This window comes from Lepisosteus platostomus, chromosome 4 (assembly GCF_059453375.1).
Source record: "Lepisosteus platostomus isolate fLepPlt1 chromosome 4, fLepPlt1.hap1, whole genome shotgun sequence".
NCBI classification, from domain to species: Eukaryota; Metazoa; Chordata; class Actinopteri; order Semionotiformes; family Lepisosteidae; genus Lepisosteus; species Lepisosteus platostomus.
The window spans coordinates 4,919,794-4,942,839 of record NC_142614.1 but is presented as its reverse complement, the minus strand read 5'-3'; the positions used below and the strand labels follow the sequence as shown (position 1 = coordinate 4,942,839).

At 43.6% G+C, this 23,046-nt stretch overlaps 1 protein-coding gene across 5 annotated transcripts; it reads right to left on the bottom strand.

The window, feature by feature from the left end:
- Positions 1 to 1,878: 1,878 nt before the first annotated feature.
- Positions 1,879 to 22,371, bottom strand: LOC148672187 (uncharacterized protein C14orf132). Of its 5 annotated transcripts, none has more exons than XM_088627680.1 (4): positions 22,304 to 22,371; positions 19,249 to 19,471; positions 5,993 to 7,298; positions 1,879 to 3,450 (listed from the first exon to the last, which is right to left on the bottom strand). In XM_088627680.1, exons 2-3 carry the CDS (start codon positions 19,273 to 19,275, stop codon positions 7,080 to 7,082), a joined length of 246 nt encoding a protein of 81 aa, XP_088483806.1. In that variant the 5' UTR covers positions 19,276 to 19,471; positions 22,304 to 22,371; the 3' UTR covers positions 1,879 to 3,450; positions 5,993 to 7,079. The 5 variants fall into 5 exon arrangements, with proteins under 5 accessions (XP_088483806.1, XP_088483803.1, XP_088483805.1 ...); XM_088627677.1 differs by lacking the exons at positions 19,249 to 19,471; positions 22,304 to 22,371 and adding exons at positions 4,852 to 4,930; positions 18,946 to 19,173; XM_088627679.1 differs by lacking the exon at positions 22,304 to 22,371 and having other exon boundaries at positions 19,249 to 20,120.
- Between the last annotated feature and the right edge of the window lie 675 nt (positions 22,372 to 23,046).

Sequence of the window (23,046 nt, the reverse complement as noted above, 5' to 3'; positions counted from 1 at the left end):
TAATCCAAGGGTTCAGTGGTCTGGCTGGACTGAAACTCGACCACATTACTAAAAAGTAATCTGACCACACGGCCCCTCATAATGATGTCTAACCTCCTTTTCACTGGGAAACAGCAAGAAGGTTTTTTTTTTTTTCAGACAGTACACACAAGACATTAAGTCAACCTTGTAATGGAAGATCTGGGTGCTCCAGTGAGGTCATTCTTAAGTGACACCAAGTCCAGCACTGGCCTACTGAGTCGCTTGGAGCCTTGGGCCTGGAGCAGCCCTAATGGAGACTCGGTAAAGGTTATAAAACAGATAGGACCCTTTCCGAGAGACTGTTCTGTTTGCCAGGAGACAAGGCTACATTTAGTCCCATAAGCCCCTTTTCTTTGCCTGTCTGAGATTTTCCATCTGTCAGCGTAAAGAAACCCCTTTGCTGCCCCATGATTTGAGGTCTGAGATCTGATGCGGTTTTGGGGATGCAGCACAGAGGCGCTGCCAAACCATCCTTGACTGTGCTGAGGGCTGGAGAGTGGCAGAGGGGCAGGGGGGGTGTACTGTTGAAGTGCACGTATGGGCTAAGACCCAGTTGAAATTCATACATTGAGGAATGTTTACTGAGCAGTTAGGCTGAGATTTTGGTCTTAACTGGCTTGGCTGCAGGATGAGGAGGCTGGGACCCTGCTGCAGAGAGAGGAGTTACCCAAGGGGCCACTGTGCAGGGGTACAGGGAGCGAGCAGGAGAGAGGGCTTTCAGGAAGTGATGTCATGGAGAATTCCGAGTCAGAGCAGCAGAGGTGAGAGAACTTTGGTTGCTGCCATTCCTCTGAACTTGCTTTAAAAACTCCATTTCAGAGAACCACGTTCAACTCTGTTGCTGCTTTGGGTGAAAAGAAAATCTAGAATAAATTACTGCGGAAGGCTGGATTCTGATCTTGCATTTTATTCGGGATCAAAAGATGACTTTGTCTTGTAATGCCTTTTTAAAGCAAAGAATAAATTGTTAATGCTTTTTTTTAAACTGTGGGTTGCGGTTCCCTTTTATGTTAATTATAGCTGTTTAAGGGACTCCGCCCATGTTGAAAAAAGCATCTTTAACACAAACATAATAGACACGTGGCAAAATATCAAGCACAAAATGGAACAGGCACAAACACATCTGTACCCAGGTATATAAAATATGTAAGACAGGGTGATATTTTTCTCAAACCTGCAGGAGGACAGAGGAAAGTGTGGAATATTCTGTTTTGTTCTGGGGTGTCACCATTTGATATTGGGGAGCTGTGTGAAACTGCAGAAGCTGCATCCTAATCTTTAATGCAGGCTGGCTGCACATGTGAGAACTACATTTGTAAATCAGTTGTTTACTCAACTGTGTTTGGGCATGAGGGCATTTAACTGCAGACACAGATTATATCTGCTACCTCCTTCTGAGTCAGGGCTCAGATACTGTAATGCTGCCAAGCTACCTACAGTACAGTAGTGCAAACCTAGCAGTACTGAATGATGCAACATGGGAGGAGAGGCAGAGCTGGACTCCTCTTAAGATCGCGACCGAAAAGATACAATATAGCAGGGGTAGGGAGACCTCTTGTGGACAATCTGACGTACCGCATCCGTCCAAGAAATGCTTGCGAGCAAAACGATCTTTACTGATCTTTGCAGCTGACGGTATGTCAAGGTCACTGGTGCCTGGACAGGCGTAGGAATAGGATTTACTGTCGGAAGACCCGTGAGTGAGCCTAACTGACACTGTGTGTGGGTGGATTTCAGCTTCAGTCCCAGTCACAGCCTAGCATAGATTCAGTTGAGTACGAGGTGCATTGCATTGAGTCCGGTTTTATAAGCCGCGTAATAAAACGCACCATCATAAAATACAGATACCAAACATGATTACTTTTACGTTTTATTTGTATTCAAAGATGTTCCATAAAGATATACATCTTCTATACATTAAAAGAAAAAAAATGTTTATTTAGTTTTTCATTTGATTGTAATTAAGCATATCTGTAAAGCACTTTAAACTCATTTTCACTTCCTAGTAATTACGTGTAATTTAAAATATAAGCATTTAGAATCCTCACAATAGTACAAAGCTTAACATGTAAAAAAGCCCCACTCATGTTATTGAACTAGGATGCTGTTCTAAAATAAATGCTTTCCCACTTTCCTATAATTCATTGGGCCTCACATTAATAAGTCTGTGCCGGTTATTTAACTTCGCTGCATTTAAAAAAATAAGCTTGTACAAATGTGCTTTATAGTTTTAACTTTTCAGTACAGCCCTGTCCAATGTCAGTGCTGGAAGTTTGACTTGCAAATTAACGTTGTTTTACTGATGAAACACAAGTAAAACTTAGTCCAAATAATACAATCACAATATTAATGAAACCCACAACAGATAAAATAAAACTATTACTTAGTGCCTTATGAAAATGTGTAAATGTATTATGCAATTTGCTATTTACAACATGTTAAGAAGCTGTCCGTGTCTTGAGTGTAAAAGGTGATGTTAAATGGCAGCTACTGTATGTGTTAGCATGCTTTTCACCCAATTAGAGAATCATCTGCTCTTGTCGTAAGCAAATCAGCCTAAAATACTTTAAAAACATTAAAACAGTTCAAGACACCATCAAGGCAAAAATAAGTAAATGACCAAATAAAAGACACTGAAACAAAAGTATTCATTTTTTTTCACAAAATGTAGATGATATAAATATGTGTCTGTGGTTTGAAGACAATTTCACTTTCACTGCACAAAATAACCACTTTCTACTCAGAACCACAGGGAACGAGCTTAAGGAAACAGCTCCACAAGGATGGAGGGTGACATGCAGGCCAAAACCTCTGTTGATAGCAAATTCCACCACTGGCTGCCGAGTACCTGTACATTTCCGAGCACCTTCCCTGTCAGGGTCCCAGTGTCCAGATGAACAGCTCTGTCGACCCAGAGCCCAGCTCCAGGCTGCCCACAGCAGTCTCCTGTCCAGTATTCAGCACTGATTGGCTTCTGAAGAACCCTGCTACTGCTACTGTATATGTGCAAAAGCCAAAGGTGAAGATGAAGTGCTTATCCGGCTGCTAATGATGTTTCTTCCAGCATGCAAAACACAGCTGCCCATCTGTTCCTCATCCGTGTCTCATGAATAGAAAAAAAACCCAAACTCAGTTTTGAAACATTGCGCTTGCAATGGGACAGTCTTCTGCTGTTCTTCAGGAACATCTGGATATTTTATTCTGGCGTTTTAGAACGCAGGGGTTTGATCTCTCTACCGGAGCACTCTGCTCACGTGCTGTCAGCTCATGCTTTGTGTGAATAAGATCATCGAACCTGTGACCTCTGTAGCTCATGCCCTACAATCCCCACAAGAAGTGTTCTGGTCTTGAGCGGTTCCACTCGAGCGCATTTCTAAATGGGCTGTACCCTCCGGTGCCCTTCAGCAGACAAGAGTTCATCTTCAGAGGCTAAAAAAACACAAGCAAACAACACAATAAACGGAGGAGACAGGAATGCTTTCTCTCTCTCTCTTCTGTTCTGCCCAAGGATGAAACATTGAGCTCAGATTGTTTTTCAGCTGTGTGGCAAAACTCACAGATCCCTCATGAAGCAGGCCAGCTAACAAAAGGTGGTCATTTCTCAAATTAATCAGGAAGCGCTGGCAGTTTCTGCACAAACATGTCACACTGCCCATGAAAAATCAGAACCCAAGGGTTTGAAGAGAGAGTCCATTTCTGATATTATGGGGCCAGTGAACAGGGGTCTTTTTTTCTACTTGCACAGAATTTCTCCAGGGATGTGGTCTGCAGGATCTAAAAGGAGCTGCACAATACTGTGAACTCAAGCTCTGCCCTCAGCCACTGTGGCTCTCTTGCCTCTTGTCTTTCATGCAATTAAAATAAAAAAGGTAACATCTGTGCTTAATATTATCCAGATGTTAGTTAAGCAGGCCCTTCAGGGCAAGGTTTGTGGGCTTTGTATTTGTGTTTGATGTTTATCAAATCAAATGCAATGGAAATCTTAGTGTCTCCCTACTAAATGGCGATTGTATTTGTGTGCAGAAGCTCCTTGCAGCTTGGAAGAGCTCAGAACCCCCTTGCCAAGATCTGGTCAGCTAAGTGGGAAATTAAGAGCAAAGCCGAGCAGAGAAAAACCAGGACAGCGGCCAAGCACACGGGGGAGAACAGTTCATGCTTCACAGTGTGTGAAGGCAGGTTTACCTCCGCCCTGGGGCTGAGAGGGGTAAACTACATGTAGGGGTTAGCTACATCTGTCGCAGATGAGAGTGTGCTCATGCAGTCTCAATCTCTTCCTCTCTCAGTTAGAAAAAAAAATACAGCTCACTCCTAGAACAGACCATTCTCATCTCTGCTGCTTCTACATTTCTGCTGCTCGGTCACATCCTGTTCTCCTTTTGCCCTCTGGTGTAGAAGAGTGGCGAGGAGGTGGAAAGGAGCAGACTGCACACAGCGAACTAGCAGACTGTGACAAGGACAAGTGGCATCACTCTTGCCAAGCTGAACTACAGGAGCAGAAAGGGCAAAAGTCCGCTTACGAAGAGATGGGGGAAATGTAAAATCAGTCAGCAAAGCTGCAGAGATTCCCTCAGAAAAGAGCGATTCACGCAGAGGAAGCGTATACAGTGTCTTTTAAAGCAGACCACTCGGAGGCCTCGAATGAATTTTTCGAGGCCTTTCTCCCCTCGCTCAGTTCGTCCTTCTAAAGAAGAGAAAAAGAATTCTTTAGATATAGTGGCAAAGAACAGATCTCCATAAATGTCTCCTGAACGTACCTTTGTGTTTTTCCAACTTAAAAAAAAAATTGAATTAAAAAATATATTTATTTTTGTGCTAATAACATTCGTATACCTCCTCAAAGGCTGCCACTGAAGAAGGACCAGTACATGGAAAACATCACTTCTGATGGTGATAACTTAAAACATAAAAACTGTAATAAAACAAGAAGTGTTTTAGTAACTCTTTTGCAAATTCAAAACATTCTAAACATTCTAAATGCCAGAATCTGATGTGTGTTTAGTGTGTTCCCCAAGTTGCCCGTTAATATTTGGAATCTTCTTCCGAATCCATCCCAGTTAGTGTGAGATCTGGGGACTGGTATTTTTAGGAGGTTTCCTCCTTGTCCTTCGTGTTCTGTATAGCATGTACTATAAAATATAGCTATTTTAGATCTCTGACCTTTTGCACTGTTCTGCATTTTCTATGTTCTCAGAATTTTGAATTTCCGGATATGTTCAAGTGATAATGCAGATGAGATGAAACATTTCTTGTATGACCTAACAAAAGACAAAGTATATTCATGAGAGAATACAACATAACAAGAGCTCAATAGTGTAAAGCAGGATGCTTATCATAGCTGCATCTGCTTTGATTTCTTCCTAGAAAAACACTGTACAGTCTCTTTGTGAGCTGGGGATGATCTTAATGTTTACAGACTCTTTGGGACATCAGGTGACGTAGTCAGGGCTTGCATGGCTGTATTTTAGTTGTGTGGGTTTTTTCTTTCAACACAGTGTGTATCTCATGACATTTTTAACTTCCTGAAAAAAAGTTGTTTTTAATAGGCACATATACTGTTCATATGTTAAATAGGAAGGACTGTTCTCTTGTAAATGTAAACAGAGTCCAGTACACACAGCTACAGACTAATGCCTGTTCAATAACATCAGCAAATCCCCAGTGATTTACAATTGTCCATTGTAATCCTTGTTTATTTGCACTTCTTCAAATCCCTATCAAACAATTAATGACTACAACATAATGATCTTGTGAGACAAAGAGTGGTGGGAGAACAGTATGAAATAAGCTACTCAGCCATGAAGCTGAAACTGATCTCCTGGCTGGTTTTTCTAGTCAAGGATGGATAAGATCCTAGGATCAATCAGCTACTATCTACCAAATAGGTTAGATGACCAAAGGATTCCCTTTTGTTTGTAACTATTCTTATGTTCTTAAGGTGTAACAAGAAAAGCGGCATCTTTACATACAGTACCTGAGAGAGCCACAGAATCTGCATTTACTGGACTGCCATCAGTCCAGTGTCCGTGAAGGGCATTGGAAGGGTACTGCTGTCCTGAGTCACTGCCCTTTGTGTGCCAAGGCAGAGGGTGGGTACCATCGTGTGCCCAGGCCAGTGGGTGCCTGTGCCTTTCCGGAGCCCTTAGAAAGCCCACAGCTCCACCCAGGACAGCAAAAGGCTTTGGGAGATGGCCGACCTCAAACAGCCCAGCAAAGTCCCAAAGCCTCTTGCCCCGATTTAAAAACATAATCTTGAAATCGCTAAAGGTCTTAAAAATACCACATGCCAGAAACTATAGACTTTTTATGTTCAAAGGAATTCCTGTCTTGTTTTTCCCCCCTCGGATTATTTTAGATTTCCACTTACAAACATCTACGCATGTACTCAAATAGATTCTTGCCTTCAAGAAAGAAAAAGTCTGCCACTGTGCTTGCTCTGGAAACCCCTTTTAATTGTATTCGCTCTGAAGGTTCCTAGCTTCCAGGCTTCTTACCCGGCGTTATATGTTTCTTAATGCTAGCTAATGCCAAATCAGACTTTGGAATGTGTTTTTTTTGTAATTGGCGAGTTGTGTTAAGAGGATTTCAAGGCTAATCCTCTCCGCAGCTGCAAAGTCGAAGTGTCAGATACAGTACGTCGCTGAGATTTGCACTCACGCTAACAACGTGAGGCCTTCAGATATCCCGCTTTCTAAAAATGACCTTCACTGACAGTTTCCGTGGGGTCAGAGCACCGAATTGTTCTTTTTCACACCAGGTCGGCATCGGATACATTGCACCTATTGCTCACGACGAAGGAATAAGACTCTGAAATGAATCATTCATATTTAATTTATACCAAAGCCTTTTGTAGGCAATGGTTAGTGGGGCATCTTCCCTGGGAAGTTTGTTTTGACCGTCTCCCCTCGGCCCAGAGCGACAGACTCTTTATGGAAGCCAAGGTCCAGGGGAGATACGAGATGAGAAGGTGGAAGCTCTGCACACTGGGCTACTCTGAAAGACCAGTCAGTCTAAGCTACGAAAACAGGGGTGGTGTTTGTGGTTGGGTGGGCCAAGGGCTCTTAAAAGGTACAGGCACAGACCACGGCCACCACCACCACATTGCCGATGGTGGCGATGATGGCGATCCACAGCCAGATGGCGTCTCTGGAGATCTTGGGCTCCTCCTCGGGCTCCAGCGGCCGGGCAAAGCTGGCTTCCAGGTTGGAGGTGGAGATCTGCAGGGAGGTGTTGCAGTTGTTTGGAGAGTCCAGGAAGGCCCCGCTCACAGCCGGGAAGTGCTGGGAGAGGGAAAAGGGGAAAGGAATGAAAGCGCCTAAGAAGAGGCCCATGCAGCTCAGTTCCTCGGGAGCGGACAGTTATTTCTGAGTTTCATACATCCACAACTCTTTGTGTAAGGAAGTGCCTCCTGTTCTCAGTCTTAAATGCATTCTCCCATCTCCACCTGTCTCCTGCCTCCTCTGGTTCCCCACCTGGATGAGGGGGCTGCTGCCAGAGTGCCCCAGTACACTCCCCACACATTAGCTCTCAGTGGGGAGGAGAACAGAGAGATGAAGCCAGTTCAGAGATGGGGATTATTAGGAGGCCATGAAGCATAAAGGTCAATGGGGAAATTTGGCCAGGACACCAGGACCCATGCAAGAGAATGACATTCAGGCCCAAAAGAGTTTCTGAAAAAAACTCGGATAGGAGCAAGAAACCAATTGTCCTAAACCTAACTTGGACCCCAAAATCCAGCGCTAAACTTAAAAATGGTCTAATTACAGTGTGAATACTAACCCTAACCCTACCTGGGGTGTCCACTGAGCATTTCCGCGATCTACATATGAACTTCTCTTGGCATCAGATGTTGGCATATTCCCCAAACCAAAAAGTATGATTGGGAAACAATCAAGACCAGCGATTAAAGCCCATGCAAGAGAGTGACATTCAATAATCCTTGATTACAACTTTAGGTCGGACCGACTCAGTTTTGGGATTCAGTTACCGCGCGGTGCATGTTTAAATGTTTAAACCAGAAATAACACCCTTACTCTTTTCAATAAATATTTAATGACCATGGAGAGTCAGGACCTTGGTTTTACATCTCATCCGAAGAACAGTGCTTTTTTTATTTTTACAGTAGAGTGTCCCCATCACTAGGGCGTCAGGACCTACACAGTCTGCAGGGTGAGCGCCCCCTACTGGCCTCGCTAACACCTCCTCCCGCAGCAACCTTATCTTAAACAGGGGGTCTCGTCTCCAGGTCCTGGCCAGGCTCCTGAGCTGAGCTCCAGCGGGCTGCCACTGGTGAGTTGCAGGCTGCTATGCCTGCTGGGTATAACCTTTGGCAGTCAATCGCCTGCTGCCGCTCTGAAGAAGCCTGCTCATGGGCCAATGCCAGATCAATACCCCCAGCCGTCCGCGTTTCTGCAAGATTTCTCCCAGCTGCACGCCACTGCAGAGGCCAGAACTCCCATTCACTCGCCAGGCAGCAGAAAGGTTCAGTGGAGCGGACACAAAAATAAAAATATATCATACAACTGGCAGCCATCAAGCTCCTTCTTCAAAAGCGGTCCTGACGCATCCGTCTCTTCGTGTGCTCACTTGGCTTTTCACGCCGACTTTCTTTCTTCCGCTCGGACATGCGTCAAAATATACCGCAGGTATGTCCTGGAGCTTCTAGTAATGCTGAGCGATTACCTGCGCTCGAACGGCCCTGTGCTCTCCGTTCTTCTCTTGGTCTCACAGGGCAGTGAAGACTACACAACCTTGAGCGGGCTTCCTTGGGTTGAAGAGTTACAGCCACAGACATTTTGATCAGCGAAGCATGAATTCATTCATGCAGGACTAGCATCTGAAACTACCGTAAAGAAAAGGGTTTTTTTTTTCATAGGCAATGCATTATTTCTGGCAGAGAGACTGTATCGTCACTACAGAGGAGGACAATGTCCTAAATTTGGAAAATAACAGTATAGTGCCTCTACTGTTATAACATAAGATGGAAGAGCACAATGCTGTAGAGCTGAGATTTGCACTTCAATCAATTCAGCAAAAAGCTCCTAGGATACTTCCTCACCTTAAAAGAATATCACAGTCAGAGATAACTTGAGAAAAGCATTTGAAATCCTTTCAGATATCGATCATGTCAGCCCAGTACTGCTGACATTGACTTGTGGACACAAGTAAAAATGAAGAAGACGTGCATTTAAGACATGATTGTGTAGCTTGTTCTAGAGTTGTTGGTGGAGCTGAATTCTGAGATTTCTGAGAAGTGAGTTGGAGTAGCCTGAAGTAGATTTGTCAGAGAGCTGATTTTCATACCTAGGGCATAGAAATGTCAGGAAACCTGAGGGAAATCAGTGCTATGAGTACTTCCAAAAACAGTTTCAAAACTTACTATTTCCCATAAGGCAAAACTTTGAGCCTTGTAGTTGCTCTGGCTGCTGAAATCACAGAAGTTGAGAAATGTAAAATTGGTTATTCCAAATTTTGCTATTAAATTTTTAACTTCTAAGGTCTAAAAAGATGAAAGAGAGATGCAGTGCTCACCAAGAACTAATTTAAAATATGAGACAGTTGTTTCAGAATTAAACAGCTGGCTTTGTTGGCCTTATGACTGCTCTGCTGGAGTTCAGTAAAGCTTGTGATTGCACTGGTTGGCAAAAACACAGAGAGTTTTTTTTTAGAACAATCGAAAAGCTGAGAAAGAAATTTCCTGGGAGAACGGCCCAGTTAGGAGGTAGAAGCTGGTTCCAGCAGGGCGAGATCATTATTGCCCTGGCATGACCATGCTCAGTGTGCGCTGAGAGCAAAGACCACTGGGTGGAGCGGTGGCTCTGTGGCTGAGGATCTGCGCCTGTGGCTGGAAGTTACCCTTCCCGTGGCCGGCAGAGGAATCCTACTCCGTTGGGCCCCTGAGCAAGGCCCTTAACCCCAGCTGCCCCAGGGGTGTTGTACAATGGCTGACCCTGCACTCTGACCCCAGGCTTCTCTCTCCCTGTCTGTGTGTCTCATGGAGAGCAAGCTGGGGGATGCAAAAAGACAAATTCCTAATGCAAAAAATTGTATATGGCCAATAAAGCGATCTTGATCTTATTTCATGAGTATCAAATTGATTTTGAAATGAAACCTGGTGAAATATCTTAGACGCGCTTGTGTAATAACTGTTCACTTTGGCTGATAATCCTTTTTTTGTTGTTGCGCTGGGAGTTCCAAAGTTTCACGGGCTCCCTGCAGCTGGATAATGACTTTATCATGAGAAACCCGAGAAGGAGGCTGCCTTGCAGCTCCATTTAGCTAATGATCCCATTCTGCTCTGCATTACATTACATTCGGTAATTGTTTGATTCCGTTATTGTGTGCTGTAAGCTTTAGCTTGTTAGCCAGTTAGAAAGAGTCAGCCCTGATGGACCTTTTGACAAAAAAAAACGGGCGACTATTCACCACAGCGGACAACCACTTCACAAAGGAACTCCAGTAACCGAATAAGATGATGAAAAACTTCTGCAGGACTTTGTGTTGATTTTCAGGTTTGCTGCCCCCTATTTGCATAATTCCTTCTTTCGAAAGGCTGCAAGACAACACTCGCTATGAAACTACAGTGGATTGACCGAGAGTTTTTTTAAAAAAACAGCATTCACCACATTGCAGTGGATTACAGTTCAAGCCACATCAGGAATACAGCACACGTTCTCAATTTAGCGTAGAATCTTTAACCATGAAAATGTACCACGAATCTGGAAGCAGTGGGAATTCTCATTTCAGGGTTATGACACGGATCACAGTCTTTAAAAGACAGACCTGCAGCACTGACCAGAGTAGCAAAAAATTCCTATAATAAAACCATTTCTCATTCATGCTTGAATCCAGCATTAAAAACTGTATGATTCCTGAGGATGTTAAAATTGCAATAGTTTGTGTGTACTGCATGATAAGTGCATAACGGTAAAAATGGATTTGCAATAAGTACCAACGCTGTGATCTACACAAATGCCAAGATGTTAGGCCAAATGAAGGGAGTCAGAATGATAATGCAGTAAAACAGTTTTTCCACTGTGCTTCAAACACTGTACTGAACCTCAGATCTAACATTGGCCTCAATCTATCCAATCCCTTTCCTTAGAGGGGTGTCAGAGATGCAGATGAGAACTACAGTACATTACTTCCATTATTCTCTCCTTTCGGATCATTGGACAGCTGGAAAGATCACTCTGTTTTTCCAAAGGGATTAAACACTCTTGATCTCTGTCCATGCTGACGTTTCTCATCTCTCATGGGGAACTATGGGTTATGTAACGTATTTTCTCTTTCCCTTATTTCTTTTTGCTGCTTCTGCAATTTCTGCAACCACGCAGTACCCTGAAGCAGAAGTTGTTGTTTTTTTCCTGGATAGAATGAAAAGAATAAACAGGGTCAATTCATTCATTTTGGGTGTTCAAATGACAAGACTGGTTCATCTCGGTTCAGCACACATTTTTACAGCCTGTCATCTCAGGTACCCGACCTGCATGACAAACTGTACTGTGGCACCACTGTGTAAGCACTGGCTCGTTGGCAAAACCTCTGGGGCTCAGACAGTAGAGCCTTAATTACATGCAGTCCCCATCTCCCCTGCTCACTGTGTGCTGTATTGTCTGAAAATTATCTTACAGTGTACAAACACTTGAGGGGCACAGTTCCATCACTGCTGTATTTTCCACTTAAAATAGAAAACCAATGCAAATGTTGATTTAAATTTTACCTAATGTCACATTGGCTGCAATCTCTCTTTTTGTAATTCTTTTAAAGAGCTGAAGAAAAATAAAAGTTCTGTGAAGGAAGTTATTTTATTCCAAACTGAAGGATGCCCGCCTACAGTGCAATTTATTATCACTATATAATGATGGTTTATCACCGGAAGCATCAGTAGGTTTTCTAGGCCCTTTTTACAGAATTTGAGCGCAACCCCACATGAGTCCTCCACACACAAAGCCTGGAGCGCCGAAAGCCAATTGAGGTTGCTCAAGTGAGGCCATTTTGGATTGCATGCTCATTTTTCAAACGGCAGAAGAGGATTTTTTTTCCTCTCCTCTAACTGTGCTGACAACTCGTGACCCGCAACGGAGAAGCAGTGCCAGCTGTTTTCCTTTGCAGACTATTAATGACATCCCTGACTGCATCGGGAGATGTAATTATTTTGTCTGCAAGGTGTCCACAATGCATCAAGGACCATTAGAAGAGCCAAGTCACAGCTCGTGTGCAGCATTCCATCAGATGTGCATAAACTCAGCAATGACAAAGGTACTGACCTCTGCTCAGAAAGCACTTCTTCAGCATGGAGCTGTGGAAGGTGAGAGGTGTTGAGAAGATAGGCTGGCGGTGATACTCATTACTTAAGAACAAAAACATGTAGGTCCTCTTTCATACTGGAAACCTGGGAAGTTAAAGTGCTACAGTATATCACTGGGCTCCAGATCTTGCAGGGAACCATGATGATTGTTTTATCCTTAGGAACATTCATTCAAGCTATAGGCTATAGATCTGCCTGTTCCCTATATTTCTGGGAGAACTTCCCAGTTGCTGTGAGGGTGACCAGGACGAGATAGCTGCCCAGTAATGAATGGATGCATGTTGCTTCTTACTTTTTCAGCAGCTTTTCCACTAAACTGTGACCTTGGGCTCGCGGGCTCAGGTGTTTTCAGCATGGTACTGCAGAGTCCTATTGAGGAAAGTAATTGTCCAAGTGACTCCGATTCCTCTGACCACTGACTCATACTGGGCTATGGGACTGGACACAAACATGTATTTTACAGACTGACAGTGCTGGAGGCTTTGAAAAATGCCCTCTTTAACTATCTTTGAGATTAAAGAGAATTGAATCATGAGCCATCTTTAAAGAACTATCTTAAAATAAATAAGAACTGAACCATGTAAGAGGCCTCCATGTTAAACCAGTGGCTACAGACAGTCTTCATATTAAAGCTATTTGTTTCTTAACACTACCATTCAACATTTACAACATAAAAAAACTGAGAAATGGGACCTGAATTTGTCTTGTTCTATTAATGAAAGAAACTGACATGCAGGCAATAGGATGTTCCTAGATGTCAAACGGCAGAATGCACACAGTGCAACTGCTTAATTCAGCTCGATTAATCACGGGGCATTTAACTCGACTACATGTGAAAATAACCGTGACAGGGTAGCACTGAAGACTACATGATGGACATGGGTGGCAGGAGTTCAGGGCTCAGTGCGCAGTGCCAGTTGCAGAAGTGACGTCACCCTCCTCCAAAATCCCGACACTGCAGGACTCGGCTGTTGACTGGGAAGTGGTACAGGGGCAGAGACAGAGGACACACGAGACGTTAAGGGCTAATCCATGTTTCCAAGTCCTTCTCACTTTCTCTTATCTTGAGCAGATTTCACCCTGAACGCTTCTGTGATCTTCCTCAGCTGCTGATGAAGAGTGACTCATTTTGCTTCATTATTAATGCTTTAAGCCCATTAGTTCTTAGAGCACAGAAGAATTATACGATGGGTTCTCGGGATTACTTTTCAAACAGTGATCTTATGGTCTAACAGCTCCACTTGTGTCAGCAGGAATGATTTATGTGTTTTCATGAACCATGGCGCTGCAGGGACAATAAGTCATCCCTGGCAGTTAGGGAAAAGATGCCCCTGGTGTGCCAATATAGGCTTTTTATATTGGAAAAAAATAGAAGTCTGCTTTTAAGTATCCCTTACAACAATTAATTTAAGATTATAGTAGAGTCACCATCAAACTAAAATCATAAGAATTGATTAGATTATAGAACTGTTTATTACATTCCGTTCCGGGCTTCTATGTGGATCTTAAGTGCAGGGAGCACAGAGGCTCAAGCAAGTTCAGGTGAGTGGAATAATGATAACTTCACAGTAGATCAGCGACTTGTCAGTGGGTTTGGGGTATTCAGTATTATCAGTGAAATCATAAGGGAACTGTTTCAGTCTTCTGATAAGGCGCGAGCTCTATTAGCGTCTCATCTATATGCATATTGGCTCTCAGTCCACATGCTCCAACGTACACAGTGTGCTGTGGACAGCTCTGATGAAACTGAATATAAAAATTATTGATATCTAGGGTTCCTTTCAACAGGGAGTGGTGGAACGGGATGTTAATCGATAGTTCCTATGGTCATGTCATTTTGCTGTAATTTGTTAGTGAAAACCGGCAGTTTGTTTTACCATTCCACAAAACCCCCACAAACCTTTTCTCTCCTAGGCTTTCAACCGTCTAGCGCTACATGAAAATGACTTTTAACGCCTCTGCCATCCGTACATGACACAGAGCCACATCTCTGTGTTGCTGGCATTCGAGAACGCTGATCTGTTCTGCTGTGATTTCCACACAGGGCGTGAAAGCTTACCCAAACTCCCAGTGACATGCAAACTTCCTGGCAGGGAAACTGGCTCTGGGTGACTCTTTTCCCCAGCTGTGCCGAGAACGACACTCTACTTGGCAGGAAAAGATCGTCTGAGGACATCAAAACACTGGAAGTGTATTGGGAGGTTAAAGTTTAGCCTTAGATGATTGATCCTGTTGTTATCGACTGGAAAATGCAACCATTTCCCACTACATTCTCAGTTTTCAGAGACAGAAAATGGGATCTCTCGGCTTTCTTTGTTTACTGCCCCTTATTTCGGAATCTCACACCGCCTCTGGGATGTGGCGAGGTAAAGGTCAGGTGGCTTCTGGGATACAGCAAGTGTCACATGACCTCTGGGCTGAGGCTGTTTCTGACTGTCATGATCGTCGGCGCGGGGAGCGGGGGGGGGGTGAGGAGGCTGCTCGTTCTCCAAGGCGCACACCTGTCGGAGGGAGGGCCGCAGGGCCTACAGGAGATCGAGCATCAGCTGGAGGAGCGGTGCATCTCCCGCGGACGGCACAGCAGGCTCGCAGGTGGCAGCAGGTCATAGGGCGTGCTGTTGCTCAGCAAGCTAAGGGCACCCTGGCCAGCTGGAACCCTCACAACATGGCCAGCTGTGAAACATGCGAGCGGAGATACAGTGGCCTGACATGGACCACATCCAGCTGTGTGCTGCTGGTTGGGAAATAATGGACTCACTCAACTAATGATGGGGCCCAGACTCACAACTGGCTCAGTCTGGAATATAGCGACTTAGAAACACAAAAAAAGAGGTCAGATGAGAGGAGACCCATCTGTATCATCTGTTCACCTGCTGCTGATTGTTCTGAGGATCTCATCTGCTCATTTCATGACGTACCCAGACAATCTGGCTTGACAATTTGTTCTGGTTCCCTACAACTCTTTGTGTAAAGACTAGTTTTTTTATTTCAGTCCTCAGAACCATGTGTCACCTGCACATTGATCCGGAGTGCTTACTGAATGAGTCATTCTGGAAGTACAGATGATTAATTCGCAAACTAATGCAAGTCTTCTGTTAACACGAGCCACACGCTGAAATATTTCCAAAAAGGAACATTAAGGAGAAAGAAAAAAAAATGATACCAACTTTGTACAGGAAACTGGAAAAGACATTCAGTTACGTCTGCCATGGTGTCCTAAATTAAGACTTTAATTTACTTTCTATCACTTGATAATTAACGATCTAAGGAAAAAAAAGTGATTAAATATCTATTACCCAGATTTTAACAGCAACAATGGTTCATCAAATTCCCTGAGATGTAAGAAGAGAGCTGAAAAAGGCTTCAGTGACCTCCTGCTCTTCTCTATTAATTGGAAACTCATCGTCCTTCTCTGGACATTTACATAATTCTTAAATGTCACCAGAGTGGCAGCTTTTCTGGCAGAAATCAGCCAGAAAAAGAAGTTCCATTTTCCAAGATAGAGATATTTGCTCATTGTCATTTCACATAAGGTTTTGGTATGGCCAGAGATAATGCCATTAATATGCCCAAATATAATTCTGTCTATCTGTAACAACCAAAAATTTAGACTACATTTTATAAAATAAAAGAACTATGTATTTCATGAGCTTGATATTGTATTTTGAAGAAACGGTCATGAATTTACTTAAGGCTCAGGGCCAGAAGAAGGAGTGCTTCCTTTTGTTATCCACATTTTCTTTCACAAGCAGTCCTTGCACAAAATAAAGAAAGTGTCGCTCAGCATTTCTTCAGATAGATAGCACAACTGCCTACCAAATAATGATTTGATAACAGGCCTATATCATGAGGGTTTCTGCAGTAATTTTAAATTGCCATTTGAGGCAGCCTACCCTTCAAGAACGCTTACCAGCTGTGGTGAACTTTGGGAACCTTTCTTCTTGTTTTTGTTTGTGAGGTACCAGTCTTATCCATGACAGCATCTGAACACACTGACTACGAGCTAGTTAACACACTGAGGCTGCGTGCCCTAGATCTAGAATCTGCAATTTCTCTCACGGGATCAATGAAATATCTATACATCTAGAAAAGATTCACAAAATCGGGTGCTCAGCTTCAGAACTGTGTTTCTGCCTTGCACATACGACAGGTGTTTCCATGTTGCCCTTAAGGAAAACTGTAGAAGCTTGCAATCTGATTAACAGGCAGCAGCCAGAGGTCTTAGGAACTTCTTAATAGGCAATCATTATATCAGCAGCTCTGACACGTGAGATCCAGCCTACACAGTTATTCCAAGACTATGTCTTTTCCTTTTTGGTATTTATTGTGGCTCAAATATGGAGATGCTGCATTAATTGCAAAATTACATTATGCAAAGGATTTCTGGGGGAAAAACATTAAAAAAAGCATTCCTTTAATCCATAACCCGCATCTTCTCCTTTGCCTCTTAATTATAACGGTGGCTCATTTTCTCTCAGGAAATTTGTTTTAAGCAATCACTACAAATCTACAAATCAATATGAGTGCAGCTGTAATTCAAGTGGAATTCACTACAGTTTCTATCTGCTCATTTTCCACTTGTCATGGAGAGCAGACCATAGTGCTGCTTTGAAAAAATATAAGAATCCTAGCAGATGGCTAGATTTTTTGTGGTCACTCAGTAAATTAACAGGCACCCTTTCCTCTCTTTGCAACAGAAGACATGTGCCCGTTCAGTCTTTTCTATGTAATTTACTCTAGTTAAGGAGAATAAAAACTGAAAGTGACGAAGGGCTCCCCAAGATTCTATCCAACACTCTCCTCTGACCCTTCCTGAATTCCGCTTTCCTTTCATCTTCCAGGAGATCTCCTCCTGTTCTGGCTTTGATCAGAATGTCCAGATGGGGTCCCACAGGGACCCCTCCTCCCTCACTGTGTGTTGAGCTTGGGGCTTTTTTACCCTCCTGACTCCCACAGCGAGGTCACACTCTCCAGTTCGTGCTATTCTGTCTGTGCTCGGAGTTCTTTGCTTTGTCTGCGGTTCCTCTAACTCTTCTGCACTCGGGATCCTGGTTTTCCAAGACAGCACACTTAGAAAGGTGGAGAAGTTGGTAAAAGACATTCCATTCAGGATTCTACTTCATGGGGATTTTACTGTCCCTGCCTCGTACTTTCCTGGGCTCTACACAAGTCCTTGTGATGGGTGGTCATGGGCAGGCGATTGTTACACCTTGGAGAATTATTGTCACGGCCCCCCGTAATCAGAAACAAGCCCCTTCCAATTCCCGCAAACGCGGGCATAGAAACTAATTATCCAATCACACCCCTCGGTTCTCAGAGTGCTTGAGGGCTCTTTACCACCACCACAGTGCTCAGTACTGGGTATCCCAGCGGAGCTCCTAGTTAACGTCCTCAGGTTTACATGATTGCTGTTCGACTCTTGAATCTCTGGCTTCCTGACCTGCGTTTCCCTTTGACTACAATTCCGGATCCTACGATTCGGCTCAGTACACCCGGCTCTCTCTCAAACCCGGTGCTTGATATCAAACCTACTACCGCATAGGGTCCAGTTTTACATCAATTTTCGGCCATCGTGCCGTTACAATTATTTAAACCACTTATCCTTATCAACACTCTTTACCTATTTAAAAAAGTCATTATGAATGAGCTGCCCAATAAAGACCTTGTTTCTGGATTTTCACTGTTTTAACTAGAAGATGCAATGCTCCCTTGTCTCAGTTGCTTAGGTTTGTGAAGGCTTTTGCAGCAGTTGTAAAGACATTCCCTGCACAGCTTTGTATTGTGATGGTACCTCAGTAATCAATTTCACAATTAGCCTAATGATTTTCTAAATTAGTCATATATACTGTAGGACATTCACAGCTGACTCCACCAGGCATTCACTTCATTAAAGGTACACTTACTGTACCTTTAAGGTTCCTCAGAGCCTGGACAGATTTATTACATGTATGCAGCTCATTAAATTAGACCAGCTATGTAACACAGAATGTGGTTGAACAAAAATACGAAGATACCAAGCCTTCGAGGAACTGAGACCCCTGTCTCTCCATCTTCGTTTTCATGGTAAAAAAAATGTCAAGAAAATATCTTCACAGTTAGCATCTCCGTGGAGATCGATAAAGGGCCCTAGTTATTATTAACTAGGGTTTCAGCAGTAATTTACGTGCGTTATTGGTTTTGAAAAAAATTGACTAACTGTGCCTACACAGGAGCAAAAAGTTGAACAGGGTTGATTATTAAAGCAAGAGGAACCCCAATTAGCCACACAGAAAACATTTTCGATTTAGACGGCTTCGAGTTAGAAACTTAACTATCCGACTGTGAAAATCACGTGTTTGCACTGGATCAAAATTCCAGTTGTTTAAAAGCCCCACAAGACCTGAGCTCTTTTCATATAATACGCATTAAAACACGCGCGCCTAACTTACAAGAAACCCCCATCAACATTCATTTGTTGAAAATGTACTATTTGTGAAGACTACCGGAAAAAAAGCTAATTAAAATAATTAAGCATTACATCAATTGACAGTGACGCACGATTAGTTTTAGCGTTCTCCCTCTCGGCAATACTACGCCAATTTTAAAAGCAAACAAAAACAGCAAGCCTGAACTGTTACCGACTGGTACAATACCGTCCAAAACGTCTCGCTTGTGTCTGGACCTGACGAGAGACGAAACGCGCTCGTTCGCGGGAACATCTTCTCAGGAGTTCAGCGTCGGTGAGAAACCACTTCATGAAATACTGCAGTGTGTGTCTGTGTATCTACAGAATTTGTGACGCGCCTACGGATGTCCGAAAATAGACGGTCGGGAAATGGCAGACCCGCGAATAAACCGCAGCACGCCACAGTGAAGCAAAGCACGACTTGTTCAGGAGAGGCACGGGGGTGGCCGGGTCCGGACGGACATCGGAGCCTTACCTGCGCAGCCATGAGAGACAATTCCATTCTGTGGCTCCTTTTTCAATACGCCAGACGGGGCAGGGAGACGGAGTCGCGGATGAAAGATTCAGCAGGGGGCTGCGTTGTCGAAGGGTGGCGGCGGCACAGTGCTGTTGCTCCTCTCACCGGGACTCCGCACTGTGAAGTCCGGAGGTCTCGCACAGCTGTGAGAGCGAGCCCAGCTGCAAGGCGAGCGAGCAGCCTGGCAGGATTATTGATGTAAGTTTTCTCTGGCAGCTCAACAAATCTCACTCGCACCCTTTATCGCCCCCCCGCCCCCGCCTGTTCCCCCGGCTGCTTGAGGATAATACAGTTTAATTGTCCTGATGTTTTAATTTTCTTCGGATGCAGTAGGGAGGGGTGCTAAATGCGAATGCTGCAAGATCGTCGTCGCTCGACACACCAACAAATACGGAATGATTCCCAGGCAGGTGCTTTAGGGCAGGTGTGAGAATTCAGTTCGAAAACACCTTAGCCACACTTGCGCCCGTCATCACTCTTATCACACACACGCACATGTGTGCGCATATAGAGACACGGTGTACGCGCACGTCTGTCGCACGCATGCTTTTTCTGTACGGTGGTCTGTATTTTTTTCTGACACTGCGATGAACTCGATGCTCGCAGATTGCGGTCTGCCTGCCCTGGGGACGGCCAGATGCACAGCTTCACTCCTTAATTAACGTTCCAACAAGCACAGCCAATGGCGTTCTGGCCGTCGGAGCCCGTCTGCAACGCCCTACCCTTCAAATACCCCCTATCCAGCCCGGGGTGGGAACTACACTAAAACCGACAGGGTCGTGTCGAGTCGAGTAACGCCCCCCCCCCCAGAGGTGATGCCGTCAGTCGCCCAAATATTTACGAGCGGCTCATGCAGAGTGAACATAGCATCGCCGGACTGCAGAACGGCACAAGCTTGTCGATCTGCGTCAGAGAATTCATGTGTTAAATTGCTTTGGTAGATTAAGGGGGAAATTAGCGCACGCCGCCGGAGAAGAAATGGGAATGCAATATTTTTCAAAGTGGTTTATAGTCCATTGCACCGCATCGAATAACACCGCTTCCTGTCTTTTTTCATTCTGCTGTCTTCTCGGGATATTCATTAAAAAATGTACCAATCGTATTAATGTGAATTCCCAGTTCTCGCCGGGATAAAACGTGAATGCACAAAAGGACTCTCAGTTCTAAACCGCAATTTTGTGAAAATGTGAATTCCTCATTTACTGAACTGAGTACCTCACCTCCTGTATAGGAGTGAATGTTGTACATCTTCTGTTCTCGGTGTTAAACGCACTTCCGCATACTGTAGTTTCCACCTGTCAGTGTCAGTGTGTCCGGCCAGTTTCACTGGTCAGTGTTTCACCCAGAAGTTCCGCTGGGTTGACGTCACTGTCTTTGAAGATTATGAATGCTTCCCTCATCCCCTCTTAAACTTCTCTGTATATTCCTTTCTGTATAACTCTGTACAAAATAGTGTATATTCTTAATTTCCTAGCGACAGAAACTACCATGAATTCTTACATAAGCAATTCAAACATACAGTTTCACTATCGCCGATACGTCTGTTTGTTTGTTTTTTTTCTTTTGCTTGAAAATGTCTTGTAAAAACAGCATGTTTGGTGGGGGGAGGTGTTCTGGACAACCGTGTTCTTCCTGGCCTCCCCTTGTCGCGGTATGAAATCGACCTCCGATAAAATATGCATCATATATCAGAAGCGCGGGGAAAAAATCCTGGCGTCTTAACAGAAGAGAATTCACTGTGTGTATTTTCCTCGCTCATTCGTCTTTATAAGAGCCCAGAGGTGACACTTCAGAACCCCCGTGTGCGCTTTTCCTGTCTCTGTCATACTGGGGGTGTCATCACTAAGGGGACAATACATCACGAGTCCTTCCTTTGCTCAGCCTCTGTGGCACATTCATCGCTGTAGAGGCTTAAATAAAGTTCTGCCTTGGCTCCAGTGTTGTAGATCTCTTACTATTTAATAATGAAAGCCAATATACAGCATGTTTCTCACCCGGCCCATATTCCCATCTTAACGATGATCCCACTGCACAGCTAACTGCAGGGCCTCGGACTCGATACACATCTGCACTCTGCCCTTTTTACATTGTCTACCCCCTTTTTGTTTGGTCTCACTACTACGTATTTATTTTCCCACAACACATGTATTGTTCCTGTCGTCTACAGTGTGTTGTGTTGTACCGTGTTTGTCCCGAGAGATCAGCGCGATTGAGGACTCCAGTGTACAGTACGTGTACAGACGGCCATAAACTCCTCTGCTCTCTGCTTTATGATGTAGGTGTAACACAAAAAAAAGACACTTCAGAGCTGATTGCTCTAGTATAACACAGCTGTACAAATTACCACCCTCACAGGTGAGGAGATGAGTGTGTGTGTAGCGCCCCTGAAGAGGGGAATTATGAAATAATCACTCAACTCGCTGTTTCCTCATCAGTGGCTTTTAGTGTGAATCTCTATAGGATAAACAGTTTACAGTAATACAATAGAACAAAGAAAATAAGCTGAACGTTACAAAAATGCTTCTTAATATTTTTCTAATTATATATCAAGAAAATATTCTGCATTACGTCTTATTCAGTCTTCTCCTTATTATATTAGACATTTCAGTTAAAAAAATACGCAACACTAGAACACAATCAAATCGGCGACATCGCGAGAGCACGTCAGTATTTCTTTAAAAACGTAACGTTCACTAGCAATATAAATGCGACAGCATTTTGGTTATTAATAAAAAAAAACACTAATAAATATAGAAAACCAGGAACAGTGAAATAAACTAAAGCTATTACCGAACATGAACTGAATTGCTAATCACTAAAATATTCACATTGAACATACAGTACCAAATACATGGCTTTTATGCCAACCGCAAGGATTCGCGCTACTAACTTTGTTCTAATAACTCGATATAACTTAACACATACACTCAAATCTGACCAGAACATACTTTTGTCATAAGAAATCATTGATACATTTTCTGCAAATAACAATCGTGTTTTATACACTTTTTACCTGAAGAGGGAAATGATTTAATAATCAGTCACTCAACTCGCTGTTTCCTCATCAGTGGCTTTTAGCGTGAATGAGGAAAGGCAACGGGAGCTCCCTCTTCACAGACATAAGTAGTAAATTATCGATTAAAACTGTAGCCTCTACGGGTAGATAACAGATAAAAAGATTGAATAAAATATCCCAGTGAAAACTATACAAAATAACAGCGTCCATTCCAACCCATTACATGTGCTGGACAAGTCATGGCTGAAGGGACCATTAGAATTTCAGTCATGAGAATGTCATATTATACTACAGCAGGTGTCTCCTTCCCTGGCTCTTGGAGAGCCCAGTGCGTTTGGTCCTATGAGTTGCACCTAAATCACCTGTTTTAAAAAATTGGGAACACATGTACTTCGTTGATCAATAAAGGAAGCCATTTCTTTAAATGCTTTTAAGGGAACTCCTTTTCTTGAAGAGATCAAGTGAATGGCGATTTTATTCCAAATAGTCTCTCGTGGTCTTCATTTGCTGAATCATCTTTCCAAGGGGTCAGAGTTAAATGGCTCCAGTGTATGGAAATTGACAAATTAATGATCAGCCGTAAAAGCTGTCACACTTACCAGCCTGGTAAGAGGGTGATTTGGGCTGGAGTGCATTGTGCTGCAAAGGTACAGTATGTGGGGATCACCCTTATGGAGGGTTTCAAGGTGTTTTTTTTTGTGTTTGAATGTCTCAGGTTAGTGAAATAGGATTCCTTGCTT